Source organism: Sminthopsis crassicaudata, chromosome 5, assembly GCF_048593235.1.
Source record: "Sminthopsis crassicaudata isolate SCR6 chromosome 5, ASM4859323v1, whole genome shotgun sequence".
NCBI lineage: Eukaryota > Metazoa > Chordata > Mammalia > Dasyuromorphia > Dasyuridae > Sminthopsis > Sminthopsis crassicaudata.
In genome coordinates, this window is record NC_133621.1 from 82,681,362 (window position 1) to 82,695,376 (window position 14,015).

Below are 14,015 nucleotides of genomic sequence, written 5' to 3' on the forward strand. Positions count from 1 at the left end.
TTGTCCAAACCTCAATAAGGAGGAAGAAATTTAGAGGACTCAGATAATCCACAGAAATAGCAGTCTTTCATTTAACCAACAAGCAGTTGTTAAGTGTGTTCCAGAGGCTAGACTAAGCATTAGTTATTTAGGGGAAAAGCCAAAATAGTCTTGCCCCCAAGGGGGTCTCTATTCTAACAGGAGAGACCATATTACATAAATAGTTCCATGTAAGATGTATACAGAGAAGAGGAAGGCACTTTTAGAGAAGGAAAGCATGAGTAGTTGGGTACTGGAAGAGAATTCCTAAAAAAGTATGTTTTCAACTGAATTTGGAAGGAAACCAGGGATCCCTAAAGATAGAGGTGAGGAGCTGGGCTATCCTGTACATATGAAACAGCTTGTATGGAGTCACAGAGATGAGAGATGAAGGATCTGGTTTAGAGAGCATGGAAGGGAGTCATATCTAAGAGGACTAGAAAGGCAGCAGCTTGTGAAAAGCTCTAAATGCCAAATAGAGGATTTTATCTTTGCTATGGTTTATGAGGTCACAACTGAACAGCAAACATTGCCAAAGGAATTGATGATTCAAAAAGCCCCATCCTAAAGCTACTAAGGAGTCAAGAGAGTTTCCAGAATGGGGAAGGTGACATGATTAAGTTCTTCAGAAAAGTCACTTTAACCACTATGTGAAGTAAGAATTAAGATAGGGAGAGATTTGAGGCAAAAAAAAATGATTCACAAGATTCTTAACAGTAATCCAGAATGGAGAGGGGATGGAATTGGAATAGGGTAATGGCCATGTGAATGGAGAAAAGGGGATGTACTTGAGAGATGTTGTGGAGAACAAAATATGACAAAATCTGACAAGTGGTTAAATATTTGGGTGAATGAGAATGGAGAGTTGAGGATTACCCTGAGCTTGTAAGCTTCCGGGACTGGGAGGATCATGACCCAAGGGAGAAGTTCTCTATTTTAAAGAGGAAGGGTTTTTTGGTAGTGGTGGTTCTAGCTTTTTTTTTTTCCATGTCATTGTTTCTTCTTATTTCTTTGAGAGGAGACAAGGAATGAGTTCTATTCTGGATTTCTCAAGTTTGAGATGCCTACTAAATATTTGAGAGGTAAAGGCCAAAGTCCCTCTACCCTTTCCCTATAAGATTTCCAGCACTAGATTAATTTTTCTTTCTTTTTTTTTTTGATTACATTTTTCAAAACCTCTCATAGAAGAAATCATGGGTTCTGTGCAGATTGGAATAAATACATTTGGGGAGAGGGGGAGCACGAATTTTCATTTTATTGTGTGAATGTATCACAAAAATATATGAACAAAAAAAGTCTGAGTAGCAGAGCATTCGTCCCAAGAAGAATAACATTTCCTTTGGGTCCAGTGATGCAGGCATGTTTTGTACTTTGAAATGCTTTCCCTTAAAAGAGCGGTTGTTTCCCTACTGAACAGATCGATAAGAGAAAAGTGGATTGTGCTTGTAGGCACAGTAGTCTTTGTTGATGGCAAAATGTTCAGAGGGCTTTTGTTTCCTTTTCCCTACATTTGATTATTTACTTCTGATAGTCAAGAAACCAGAAAAATTAAGATAGGAACAGCCAAGGGTCAAAATATTTGGCTCTTTTTTTAAATGCTTCAAACTGTTAAACATTTTGCACAAGTCACAGCAGCCAAGTATCTTCAGTGTCTCACGCCCAATAGATTTAGAAAAATGTGCCAATTAAAAGAAAAACGACTTCTGCACAAACCGAAAATGGGAAAGAAGGGAAGCCCCATGAGGAGAATGGTCAAAGCTACCTAGAATATTAATTAAGATATATGATGACTGTTGTTTTCATGTGAGCAGTCATTGGGCAGTAAACAGATTCCCAAACACCTGCCTAATCCCAGTACTCTCCTATGGGGCATAATGGCTGGGTTCATTTTCCCATTGTCTGTGTAAATTCCTTAATACGTGTCTGAGGAATGGTCTTAGGGCCATCAGGATAATTAGTAGAAGCTGATATGGTGAATTAAGGAACAGTATGCACATTTTTTTTTTTATTGACAAATAAATGCTTCCTTTGGAAAAGTGACAAACCCAAGACCTGGCAATTTGGGAAGCTTATAGACTGAGCCACGTGGTCAAATCTTTCTCTTTATGATGACCGATTTAAAGGCTTGAAACCTATGTCAGAGTTTTGCATAAAGGATATGGTGATCTCTGCTATCTGTGAGATGTTTTGAAGTACCTAGCTGACATGGTAGTTTAGTCAAATAAGGGATTTTTACAGTCAACAAAATGCATCTTTATGAGTTTACTTTTTTGAAAGAAACATTTCCAGGGAATCGCTTACAGGGTAGTAGCTATTAGGCAACTTGTAGTTCTTTTAAAAAGAAAAAAAGAAAATGGAAGATTTCCTGCAAAGTCTTTATGTGTAAAGATGCTATATAGTGGTTTTTCTTGTCCCTTTGGGGTTTATTAGAAGAAATGCTGCTTAGTTTGAAATGTTGCTATTTGTCTCTGACTCCCAGGTCTTTTTATATGAGATAATTGTTTCAAGCTATTATTTAATCCCTCTTTTATTTTGATGCAGACTTTTTTATATACATAAATACATACATATACACATGCAAATAATTAAAGGATAAGTTGCTTTTTAAAAGTGGAATATTTGTATGTGAATTTAGAGAAGAGTAACAAATAATGATAATAAACAATAGCTAGCATAGCATATTATATAGTGGATGGATGGATCTGTATATGAGTATGTGTATTGCTTTAAGGTTTGCAGAATACTTCACAAATATTATCTAATTTTATTCTCACAGTCCTGGGAGATACTACTAGTATCCACATTTCACAAATGAAGAAAATAAAGCAAAGATTGAGAAATTTGCCCAAGATCTACCTACAGTTGATAAATATCTGGGGTGGGGTTTGAACTCAGGTCTTCCTGACTCTAAGACCAGTGTTCTATCCACTGCAATATCTATCTGCCTCTCTAATACTATTTTATGTTACTTTATCAAGGGCAGCTAAGTGACACAGTATATATAACACTGGGTCTAGAGTCAGAAAAAGCTAAGTTAAAATCTGACCTTAGATACTTTTTAGCTGTATGACCCTGAGCAAGTCATTTAACACTGTTTTCCTAGTTTCCTCATCTGTAAAGTGGGTTGGAGAATAAATGGTGAACCACTCCAGTATCTTTGCCAAGAAAATACCAAATGGAAGATTCAGACAAGACTAAAATGATTGCATTACAACAGCATTCCATTATCAATCAGCATAGACCAATGATCAGTATATTAATCCATCAAGTACTTTCTGGAGAATAAAAACAATTTTTCCATGCTGACATTTAGAATTCTTCATAGCTTTTCAGCTTGTCCAGTCAGTTTTTAATCTCTGATTGGGCTGCTACACTAAAATACCCACGTCTATTTATGATGGGATATTAGAGTAGAATGAACAATTAATTTAGAACAGAGGGTTCTGAGTTCAAATCCCAAACATACAGTTTAATACATGTGTGACCTTGGGTAAGCCACCTGGCTCTTCTGACCCTCCATTTGTCTCTTGTTAAATGAAGGGGTGAACCATATGTCTCCAAAGGTTCTTTCCAGTTCCAAATTTATGCTCTTCTGATCCTCTGATCCTTCTTACCAGTTATCCAAATCTTGGCCAGCTTTCAAGACCCAGCTCAAATCCTGCCTTAGGGAATTCAGGGAGACCTTCCCTGACCACTTAAGCCCACATTAATCTCCCCTTTCTCTGAACTATTGTAACCCTTATTATCTATGCTGCTCATTTAGCACTTAATCATATACTGCCTTACATAATTAACTTCTTCGTGTGTATGTCTTGTCTATAGAAGAAAATCCTAAAGAAAAAAAGACCTCAGACTATATTATTTTTGTATTCTCTCCCACCCCTTCTCCCCTTCTACCAGCTGAACCATCTTGTAGATCCTTGAATGATGTTCTGCAACTGAAAGAAGTGTAGAAAATTTAGCTGAGTTTGATATACTTGTTTTTCATCTGTGATTTTCACAGCGGACCTTGGGCAAGGTGATATATATCATTCAGACGGCTAAATGGGTTATGGGCTTTGGCTCTAAGGTGTCGATACTGCTTACCCCTACTATACCTGCAATGTCCGGCCAACCTTAATAGAGAAGCCCCTTCCTGATTCCTGTATCTTGTCATTTCAGTCCTACATGGAAGATCATTTGAAGAATAAGAATCGACTGGAGAAAGAGTGGGAAGCACTCTGTGCTTACCAAGCTGAGCCAAACACGTCTCTGGTAGCCCAGAAGAAAGAGAATGTGCAGAAGAATCGTTCTCCTACTGTCCTGACATGTATGTATGATTTCACATGAATTATTGATGTTTTGTTTTTATGAAACTTTTATTGGTCAAGAACAGTGATGAGGCTGGGTGACATGATAAGCAATCACAGAGCATGGTCTATTAGATCTGGAGTCATAAAGATAGGAGTTCAAATCCTGCCTCAGATACTAGCTGTGTGATGCTAGGCAAGTATCTTAATTTCCTCATCTATAAAAACATAGATAACTGTAGCAGCTTCCTTCTGGGACTATTGTAAGGATCAGAAGAGATAACATGTATAAACCACTTGGCAGGCCTTAAAAGCTATTATTATTATGAATATCCATATACTGGAGTTATAAATGCTTTGGCTTCTTTTCGGTTTCCTGTGTTGTGGGTGAACAACAGTATTGAGGAAAATAGGCAAGCAGGCAGGTAGGTGGATGAACAGATAGAAAGAAAGAATTGTACGATTACAATCCTAAGCAGTATTCACAGATTCATGAGATGTGGTAGAATCCTCATTTAGTCAACTTCTGTTTTATTTGTGAAAAGTGTGGTTCTGCTACACAGAATCTGAATGCAGCATGCGAATCAATACTCATTGGGGTTTCATATGAAGAGGCAATAATAATGGTCATTCAGTACCGGGAGCTCTGCCTCAGCTTTTGTAGGGCCAATCCCATGCCCATCCAATATAAAAGCCCCAGCAGTTTGTAATTAGGGGGCCATTCACTAGATATTGAAGTCCAGTGAAGGAGTCCCCATAGGCTCTCTTGCTAACAGTATTTGGTATTTTCTGGTACCTTAGATGCTAGCTGTCCTTAACTGCGAAGCTTGCAATGAACTGGAAGCCTGAAGGCGATCAACATTTATGTCTCAAAAAAAGCAACCTCATTTTGTTTTAAAGGCAGCAACTTGGGAGAATGATAGACTCTGTGAACTTAAATCTCAAATAGCACAGATCAGTGTAATACTTTTTTTCTTACAGAATCAATCCATTAACCATAACATAACTTAGTGGTGGGCTTTTTTGGGGGGAGCATGTTTCCCCATAAGAATCTTTGTAAAAATAACTGAAAATAAAAATTAGTAATGATGCAAGAGACTTTATGTCTCCGAGTCCATTTCTCTTCTGTAAAATGGGAATGATAGTTGTCATTTCCAGACTCACAAGTAAACTCCTAAATTAAATATTTTATGTAATTCTATTAGGCACTGCCAACACTAAGCTCCAAAATGCTGCCTACAGAACAAAGGCCAATTGTACAAACTAACTTTTAAGTTTTCCATAACTGTGACCTTACTTATGAGGAGAGATACCATAATAGGTCGCAAAAAGCACTGGTTTGGAATACAGAGAACTTGGATTCAAATCCCACCTCAATCATTTATTGTGGCCTGGTTTCCTCATCTACACTACATAGTCTCTGAATTCTCCTCTAACTTCAAATAGATAATCCTATAAACCTAATTCCCATTTTATAGTAGTACCTGAAATGAAACATTCTTATTATGAGGAAAAACAAGTGTTTTGTAAATTATAAACTATTATTTACAATTATCATTATTTCTTTTTATTGAGATTACATAGAGAACACAAAGACATCAATTGTCAAATATTTACTGAGCACTTATTTTGTATGAAACTCATGAGCATAGAAAGAATAGGATATAATCTTTGTACACAAGAACCTTACAGTCTAGCTAAAGGAAAGAAGCTCGAACTACACAAAAAGTCAAATAAATGGAACAAGAGATTGGACTCTTAGGAAGAATACAATAGAAATATCAACTATACTGTATAGGCCACACATACTATGCTGTGCAGCCAGAGCCACATTAAAATGTAATTGAGAAAAAGTTAACAAAATAAATAAAAATAAAATAGAACATAGATAAATGTTTCATATGGCTTGCTAGGTCAATATCTGAATTCACATTACTGCTCCACAAATTAACATGCTACATTGTTTGGAAAAGTAAGAATAGATTATGAGTCCACCAGAAGTTTTAAAGAGAACAGGATTAGAAAGAACTGGCTTTCTATTTTTTGTCACATAAACCAGAAGAAAGTCTTTATAAATGAAATTGTGGCCATGTTGGTCCACCCATTCCCATCTCTACCTTCTTACTAATTTCCCCAAAAGTCTCATTGCCTGAGTCCAGTTTACATCCCTTGATAAAGATATTGCAAACAGCATACCAGGTGAATGGTGCTGCTCAGACTATTGGTAACTTAGCCAAATTCCTGTAGGGATAATTATAGCCTCCTTTTCTTGAGTCCCGGCTACAATTTGTCTGGATGTAATCATCTTTATTGTTTAGGATCAAAAAGAACTTGCTCTGTAATGAAGTTGTAAAATGTTGAAGAGTTTTACCCTACAGGTGGCTGTACTTCACTGAAAACTTGCACTGATTTTATTACAAATAAGAGGAAGGGTGTACTTAATACAAGTTATAATTGTAATTAGTACACTCCACCTTCTCAGCTTCTACATTTTTAAGAAGTACTGCCACTATGATTTCATTTTCCAAAGCTAGAAACTAGAACTCAACAATGAGACTCTCTTCCATTTCCTATAACCAACATTTTATAAAGCCCTGTTGTCTTTCTTTGACAACTCTCAGTTTTGTCCCTGTTAACCATTTGTTGTCATTACTCTAGCCTAGAACCTTGTTTTTGTTGATCAGTCATTTCAGTCATGTCCAACTCTTTGTGATTGCATTTGGGAATTTTGGCACAGATACTGGAGTAGTTTGTGATTTTCTTCAACAATTCATTTTATAGATGAATAAACTGAGACAAAAAGAATTAAATGAATTGCTCAGCCATATAGCTAGTAAGTTTTTGAGATCAAATTTGAATTCATGTCTTCAAGACACTAAGCTAAGTGTTATCTCTCTACTGAGCCACCTGGCTGCCCTAAGACCTCATTATCTCCCACAGAGATAACTCTAAATGCCTCCTAACTAGTTTCTCTGACTGTAATTTCCTATTTAATACTACCAGACTAGTGTTTCTAAAATATTGCTTTTATTATGTTATTTTATTGCTAAAGCATTCACCCTAGCTCCCTAGTTTACTACATCAAATAAACATGTAATTCATCCTTTTAAAATCTTTAGAATATATGTGTATGAATTGCAAAATAATGTGTATATCTAGACACATATGTGTGTTTTTTTTCTTATGTATATCTGTTCTGAATTATTATACAGTAGAATTTAGTGTTGGATCTTTGGGATCTCATCAAAAGAGTTATATTTACAAAACTGTTCAAGTATTTCATTATAAGACAGTTTCACCTAGAAAGAATTTCTACAGTGTTAAAGCCAAATCTGAGCTAGGAATTCCTAACTTGAGATTTATAGACCTTTTTTTATTTTTATTTTTTTAATATGCACTCAAATAATTTTTATCTTTTGCCTTGATATACAATAACAAAGTTCAAACTAACTTTGTTGGAGGGCCTAGACCATTTCAATTGGTTTTTTTTAATATTTTTTATTAAAGCTTTTTATTTACAAAACATATGCATGGGTATTTTTTTCAACATTGACCCTAACAAAACTTTTTGTTCCAAATTTTCCCCTCCTTCCTCCCACTCCCTCCTCTAGCTGGCAGGTAGATGGACTTGTTTTGTAAAAAGATATTGTGGTGGGGACAGTTAGATGGCACAGTGAATAGAACCAAATCAAGAGGACCTGAGTTCAAATCTGACCTCGGACAGTTTATACTTACTAGTTAGTAAGTATGATCTTGGGCAAGTCAACCCCAATTGCCTCACCAAAATATAAATGTATATGTATATGTGTATGTGTGTGTGTGTATATATATATGTATATATATATATATATATATATACATATATATATATGTGTGTGTGTGTGTGTGTGTGTGTGTGTGTGTGTGTGTGTGTGTGTGTGTGTGTGTGTATGAATATGTGTATATACATAGTGGTAACTGAAGTTCCACATGATTGCTTTTTCTATAATCCTAGATAATTTATTTGGGGTATTTTAAAAATTACTCAGAAAAGAAGATCCATAGACATGACCAGAACTCAAAGGGATCTGTGACCCAATAAAATCTGTGAGACGAGCTTGGTTTAAGCATTCTTACTGGAAGTCTTACAGTTGGTTTCTGTGTTATATATAGCACACGCTAAGTTAACCCTTTGATGGAAAGTTGACCTTGGCTTCTTGAAAACTGCTATTTAAATGAGAAACTCTCAAAGATTCCACCAGACTGAAGAGGTTTGGGATACATCCCAGCAGCAGACTGAATCTGCTTCCTGAGAACTAGTCTACCTGAAGTTGGAAAACCTCATCATCAGTGTCCATGCTGTAATAAATGCTTTTCATGAATCAATCAAAAATACAAAGTGGTTTAGAGTCCTGTGTGGCACCCAGCTGTTTCTACAATGATAGTGGCAAAGGAGCAGGAAAGGGAGCAGAGGATGTGAGGAGTCACAAAATTTTTAGATCATCTATACATTTCAAATTAGTTGTTAGTTCTCTAAATGGGACATTCATGTTCAATGCCAAGTGAGTATTCATATTTCTCGAAATCAGAAGAAAGTGATTAAAAGGAAAATTTCTTAAAAGTTCTCCTTGAAGATACAATTATCTCATGCACCCACAGGTAACATCATTTTGTGAGCTATTTTATCATCTCATAGTATAGTTTTGAAAATAAATATCTTGGGGTAAAAAAAAATGAGAAAATGTTTTTAAGCTTAATCACCAAAATCTGTTGTAGAGAATAAAAAGAAATTTTACAAAGAATTTAATATGATCTTCCAAATTAAATCAATATATACTTTGATACCTAGTGACCTCAATGCAAAGGTGGGAATAGATAAGAATTGCTAGAAATAGATAAGAAAATATGGATCAGTAATTGATAAACTAAACAGAAACTTCATGATTCTGTATCAGAATAGTTCACAAAAAGAATCAGAACATTGTAGAGACAGTACTAAATAATGACACCAAAAATGAAATTGATCACATCTTAATGGACAGGAAATCACTTCTAATTGATGGAGTATTAAATAAGTATCTTAGGCAGGATTTGAACTCAGAACTTTCTTTTTCCAGACCTTGTGTAGTATGTATACCACTTAGCTATCACAATAAGCAAATACTTGACTTAATTACTAAGCATAGATATTGTGGCCAAAAGTGACATTAGCTTAGATTATAAAGTTATTTGTAAAATCTGATGGAGAAGAATGAAGGAAGCTTAAGGGCAATCTTACTTAATAAAACAGAAATGTGAAACAATGTCAAACTAGTTTAAAGAAAGCTTTGTGAAAATCTCAACTAAGCAAAGAAAGACCAAAGGCATTTAAGTATGAAAATGAAAGTGGTCAATACAGAGAGAAAAAAAAATTTAAAGATCAGCAAAGACTTTTATACTGAACTTTTTTTACCATCAAGGACAGTAAAGTCCTTACTTTTAGACTATGGCTTTACAATTCCAGGTGTGCCTATAAAAGAAGATAAAGATGGCATTAAGGAGAACCAAGATAGGGAAACCAGCTGAATAGGACCAAGAAAACAAAGAGGAGATCTAAAAAGGAGGCATTGCAGTTATCAATGTTGAGGAATGGATTCACTAAGTATCTAAAGAAAGGAAAGAAATCAAAAACATGTTTAAAAAAATAAACTTCAGACCTTATTAATTACCAAAAAAGATGACCAAGAGATAATTATTGATTATAGACTTCTTTGCCTACTTTCCCATCTTTATAAATTTCTATGAGAATAACATACACATGTATGGATATAAATGTATAATCATACCAAGAGTATCCTTAAAGAGAGTACCAGTATGGAATAAGCAGGTTTAGAACACTACATCTTTATTCTCATACAACTGATTGAAAAATGTAGAGAACACAACCTCCCTACTATGCTCAATTTTTTTAAATTTATGTGCTCAGTTTTGATTGATTACAAGAAAGCTCTTGATTCAGTAAAGCAAAAGGGTGCTTTGAAGGCTCTTTTCCAATGAGATGTCTTCCACGCATATATCAAATTTATTCAAGATTCCTTGAAAGATATAACATCAGCGATAATCTTGTTCACTCATTCTATGATCATTAATGTCAAGTGAGGCAAAAAATAGAAGTTTTATACTGAGCAATTGTTTTTGCAACTGTCATGGAAAAAATTGAGAACAGTCCAATTAAACAGAGATTTCCCATGTAGAGTATGCTCCTTCAAATATTCCTATTTGCAAAAAGCATGTTGCTTATTGCATAAAGCCCCAGAACATTGAAGACTCTCTTAGAAGAACTGCAATGATTCAAAAGATTTCATCTTAACAACATACACAGGAGAAAAAGAGTTAGTCAGCAAGCAGTTATTAAATGCCAACCATGTTCCAGGCATTGTGCTAAGTTCTGAGGAGTTGAAGAATTGCTAAAGATGGCCCATGATCTCAAAAAGCTCATGTTCTAATGAGGAAAACTTGAAAACAAGAGAGGTACATGCCAAATATGAATAGACTGCAACACATTCTAAATAGAGAGGTGCAAATAATAACCAGAATAATGGATGCTATTGATGTGTGATCGAAAAACAAGACTGATTGGGTTAGGAAGTGAAAGTAGTAACCAGGGGGCAGACTTTTTGTTCGTTGGGTAACTTTGAAGTTAGGAGAAAGAAGGGAAGATTTCTTGGATATTAGTTGGATCCTCTGTGGCAGACTTGGAGGAGGATATAGATGAGATTCCACAGAATGGACATTGGTTGGCTGAGAGGTACATCATTAGAAGAAATATTCACATCAGTGACACCACAAATCCATTTAATTATGTGGATTAGCTATAGCATCATTTATGAACAATATCTCTGAATCATTTGCCTTCTAGGAATACAGATCTGTTACTTGGACTCATAAAATAGATTAAAGACAAGGGAATTTTTAAATAGCTTAATTTAGTCATTTTAAAGACAAATATAAAATGGTGCACATATCTCCCAAACAGTTCATGTGAAACTCTAATCAATAAGGCTAATAGGGTATGAAGAGAGTAAGAGATCACCTCATTGCCTTTGATGAGTTCAAGTCATCTAACCCAGTTGAAGTACATCTTAAGACAACTGAAAGAAATGGCTGCTGGGATGCCTGAGTCTATTAATGATCTTTAAAAGATCATGGAAAATGGAACACCTAGTCACAGTTTGGAGAAGGGGGAAATGTCTTTATTTTTGGAAGAGAGTAGAGAATATAAGCTAGGAAGAATGACTTCAATTCCTAGGAAACTTCCAAAAACATATTATTAAAATGATATTTAATGAATACCTGGAAAAGTAAGTGGTAGTCCCAAAGACCTAACATGAGTTTGCCAAGAACAGGTCATGACATCCTAAGTTTATTGCCTTTCTTGATGGGGTTACTAAACTGGAAGATTAAAAAAGTGAAGTAGAAAGAGTTTCTTTAGATTTTAGCAAAGCATTTGATCAATTTCTTGTGCTATTCTTATAGAAAATAAGGTACTGTGTGATTTGATAGAACTGCAGTATGGTAGATTCAGAACTGGTTAAATGGTTGAACCTGAAGAATAGTGATTAATGATTGATGTCAACTTGGAAGGAAATCTTCAATATGTTTAGAAGAAAAAAAATCATGAACAAAACAAAGTATGTTCAAGAACAGGGTACAGTGGTAGGAAAGAGAGATCCAAGGATGAAATTCAGAATTGGACTTCTCTACTCAAAAAGTCAATTAATAGAAAGTGTTTTATATACACAAAGGAATAAAATACTATCATTTAAGTCAATTTATAGTTTTCAGAAAGGCCAGGGACAATCCATCTTCAAAGAAAAAAATATCAAAGAGGGTGCAACTGTACTTCCTTAAACTATTTCGTATTCTTTTAATCACTAAGGTCTTACATAGTTAAGACAAAGAGCCTCTTAGCATTTTGACTTCATAAGGCCACCTGCTGCCTCCCCAAGGTAATACTGGCTACCCAATTAAGAATTAGACCTTTTTATATATTTATCAAAATGAACACTTCAGAAATATGTCCTTGATTTGGTGCTGCTTGATATTTTTATCTGTCACTTAAATAAAGGCATAGATTTTATGGCTATCAGAAATGTAGATGACACAGAAATGAGGATAACAAATATACTATATGACAGAACTAGAATTCAACAGGATCTCAAGAGAATAGAATATTAAACTGAATCTTATATTTGATAAATGTAAATCCTCACAGTTTCAAAAAATCAACTTTCCAATATAAAATGGGGGAGGCAGTGCTAGGCAAAAATTCATACATGACTTCAACATAAATCAACTGTGTGATATAGCAACCAAGACCTGAAATAAGTGTAGTGGGAGCAGTGAAGAAGGGAAAAAGAAGAAAAGGGGACATGCTAGCTGCTTTCAACTATTTGAAATGATGTCATATGTTCTGCTTTACCCAAGAATTTAGAAATAGGATCAGTACATATAAGTTATTAAAAATCAAATTTAAGTTTAATATTAGGCAAAACTTCCTAATAAATAGAGCTATCTAAAAGTAATATGAGTTGCCTTGAGAAATATCCCTTACTTGAAGTCTTAAAACAAATATAGAATGTGTACTTTTCAAGTGTATTTTAGAGGGTATCTCTTTTGGTGGAGGCATAAATGGTATAGATTATTATAGATTGGACTAGATGGCCTCTGAGGTCTTTCAAAATCCTGAAATCCTGTCATTTTGTGATAACAGATTTAGCACTGGTTCAGTTCAGTGTTTTTTCAGTCATGTCCAATTCTTCAAGACTTCCATTTGAGGTTTTCTTGGCAAAGCTACAGAGTAGTTTGCCACTTCCTCCTCCAGTATCTCCTTAAGCTGAAGATGATTAGCAAAATCCAGCAGACGTGGCAGTAAAGTTCTTAAATCTGATGATTTACTGGTTTTTAATTCAAAGTTTTTAATTCAGCAAGAATTTGGAGGAGGAAACATGACTCAGTAGAAAAAGCTGTGACCTTGGAGGCATGAGAATTGAGTTCTAACCTCAGTTCTGCCATGTAGTACTTTAGGACCTTAATCAATCAGTAGACATTAATTAATGATATATATCAGGTGTTCTATTAGATTTTAGGTATACAAATTCACAGAATGAAATAGTCCCTAATCTCATGGAGCTTATACTCTAAAAGTTAATTACTCAGATTCTCTAGGCCTCTTATTTCCTCATTTGTGAAATGAGATAGTTCTATCAGATGAACTCTAACATCCTTTTTATGTCCAAATCTATGAACCTAATTAGTGGCTGCTCTTAGCAGAGCCCTTTGAGAGATACTTGGAGAAGATACAAAGGTTAGCTATGACACCATCTCTGAATTCATTAGACTTTTGCACATTAGTTAGGGAAATTTATCATGGACCCTGATAATTATATTTACTATTTCATTGAATGATAATTTCTTTGACTTGATTATTCCAATCAGAGAATTCATTTTTTTAAAATTTGCGCCTTAGTAGATTATCTTCATAAATTTCTGCAGCTAAAAATTTGTCATTCAGATGGCAAACTTCTTTTGAAAAGCCTCTGATCTTAGTGAAAATTGCTCTTGAGTAACACCACCACCAATCATTGTCATCATATTTATATATCACTTTAAGGTTTACAAAACACTTAAAATCACAACAGCCCTTTAAAATAAATGTGTATTTTATAGATAAAGAAACAGAGGCATAGA

The 14,015-nt window shown here is 34.9% G+C and overlaps 1 protein-coding gene across 6 annotated transcripts in view; it reads left to right on the forward strand.

The window, feature by feature from the left end:
• Positions 1 to 14,015, forward strand: part of PTPRN2 (protein tyrosine phosphatase receptor type N2) — a 1,470,018-nt gene that overhangs the window by 1,368,452 nt on the left and 87,551 nt on the right. For all 6 annotated transcript variants that reach the window (XM_074267305.1, XM_074267309.1, XM_074267307.1 and 3 more), the window contains one exon: positions 4,180 to 4,327. In XM_074267305.1, coding sequence (XP_074123406.1) covers positions 4,180 to 4,327 — 148 coding nt within the window. The remainder of the gene's footprint in view (positions 1 to 4,179; positions 4,328 to 14,015) is intronic.